We start from the raw sequence: 915 nt of genomic DNA on the forward strand, positions 1-915 counted from the left end.
CTTGGTCCCCCCGCTTAGTTGCTGCTTATATAAAATACAGCCACCATAGATTCAGGCCGCAGCTATCGATGCATGCGCAGCAGTTTTTATCTTTTTATTATTCTTCTCTGCGTGCTGCTGCTGCTGCTGCTGCTGCAGCAGCAGCAGCAGCAGCAGCAGCAGCAGCAGCAGCAGCAGGGTTAACACCCAGATTCCTGGAGAGCTTGCTGCGCCTCTCGCAAGCGCATGCAAAATTAATGGGGAGAAATAAAACTCTACTCAGAGATGCAGGTTTGCTGCTGCTGCTGCTGCTGCTGCTGCTGCTGTTGCTGCTGCTGCTGTTGCTGATGGTGCTGCTGGTGCTGCTGCTGCTGGTGCTACTGGTGCTGGTGGTGGTGGTCGTGGTGGTGCTGCTGCTGCGTGTTGCTGCTGGTGCTGGTGCTGCTGCTGTTGCTGCTGCTGCTGCTGTTGCTGATGGTGCTGCTGGTGCTGCTGCTGCTGCTGCTGCTGGTTATGGTGCTGGTGCTGGTGCTGCTGCTGTTGATGATGATGCTGCTGCGTTGTAGTTGCTGCTGCTGCTGCTGCTGCATTTGCTTCTGCTGCTGCAACTCATGCTGCTGCACTTGCTGCTGCTGCTGCTGCTGCTGCTGCTGCAGTTGCTGTTGTATGGATGATGGAGATGGCTTTGGGGGGTCGTCAGGTGCTGCCTGGTTCTGCTCAGAAGCAGCAGCAGCAGCAGCAGCAGCAGCAGCAGTTGCTGCTGCTGCTGCCGCAGGGTGCAGCAGCAGACAGCAGAAGGGGGCTGCTGTCTTTACATTCTCCCGCAGTGCAGCAGGTGATTCGAAAGCTCAGCAGCAGCAGCAGCAGCTGCTGCTGCTGGTGATGCTGCTGCTGCTGGTGGTGGTGCAGCAGCAGCAGCAGCAGCAGCAGCAGCAG

At 57.7% G+C, this 915-nt stretch overlaps 1 protein-coding gene across 1 annotated transcript in view; it reads left to right on the top strand.

Moving 5' to 3' along the window:
* Positions 1–649: 649 nt before the first annotated feature.
* Positions 650–915, top strand: part of EMH_0008210 (uncharacterized protein) — a gene marked incomplete at both ends in the record, with an annotated part of 796 nt that continues 530 nt past the window's right edge. The window contains one exon of the mRNA XM_013498255.1: positions 650–814. Coding sequence (XP_013353709.1) covers positions 650–814 — 165 coding nt within the window. The remainder of the gene's footprint in view (positions 815–915) is intronic.

The sequence above is a fragment of the Eimeria mitis genome, genomic scaffold (assembly GCF_000499745.2).
Source record: "Eimeria mitis Houghton genomic scaffold, Emh_scaff329, whole genome shotgun sequence".
Taxonomy (NCBI): domain Eukaryota; phylum Apicomplexa; class Conoidasida; order Eucoccidiorida; family Eimeriidae; genus Eimeria; species Eimeria mitis.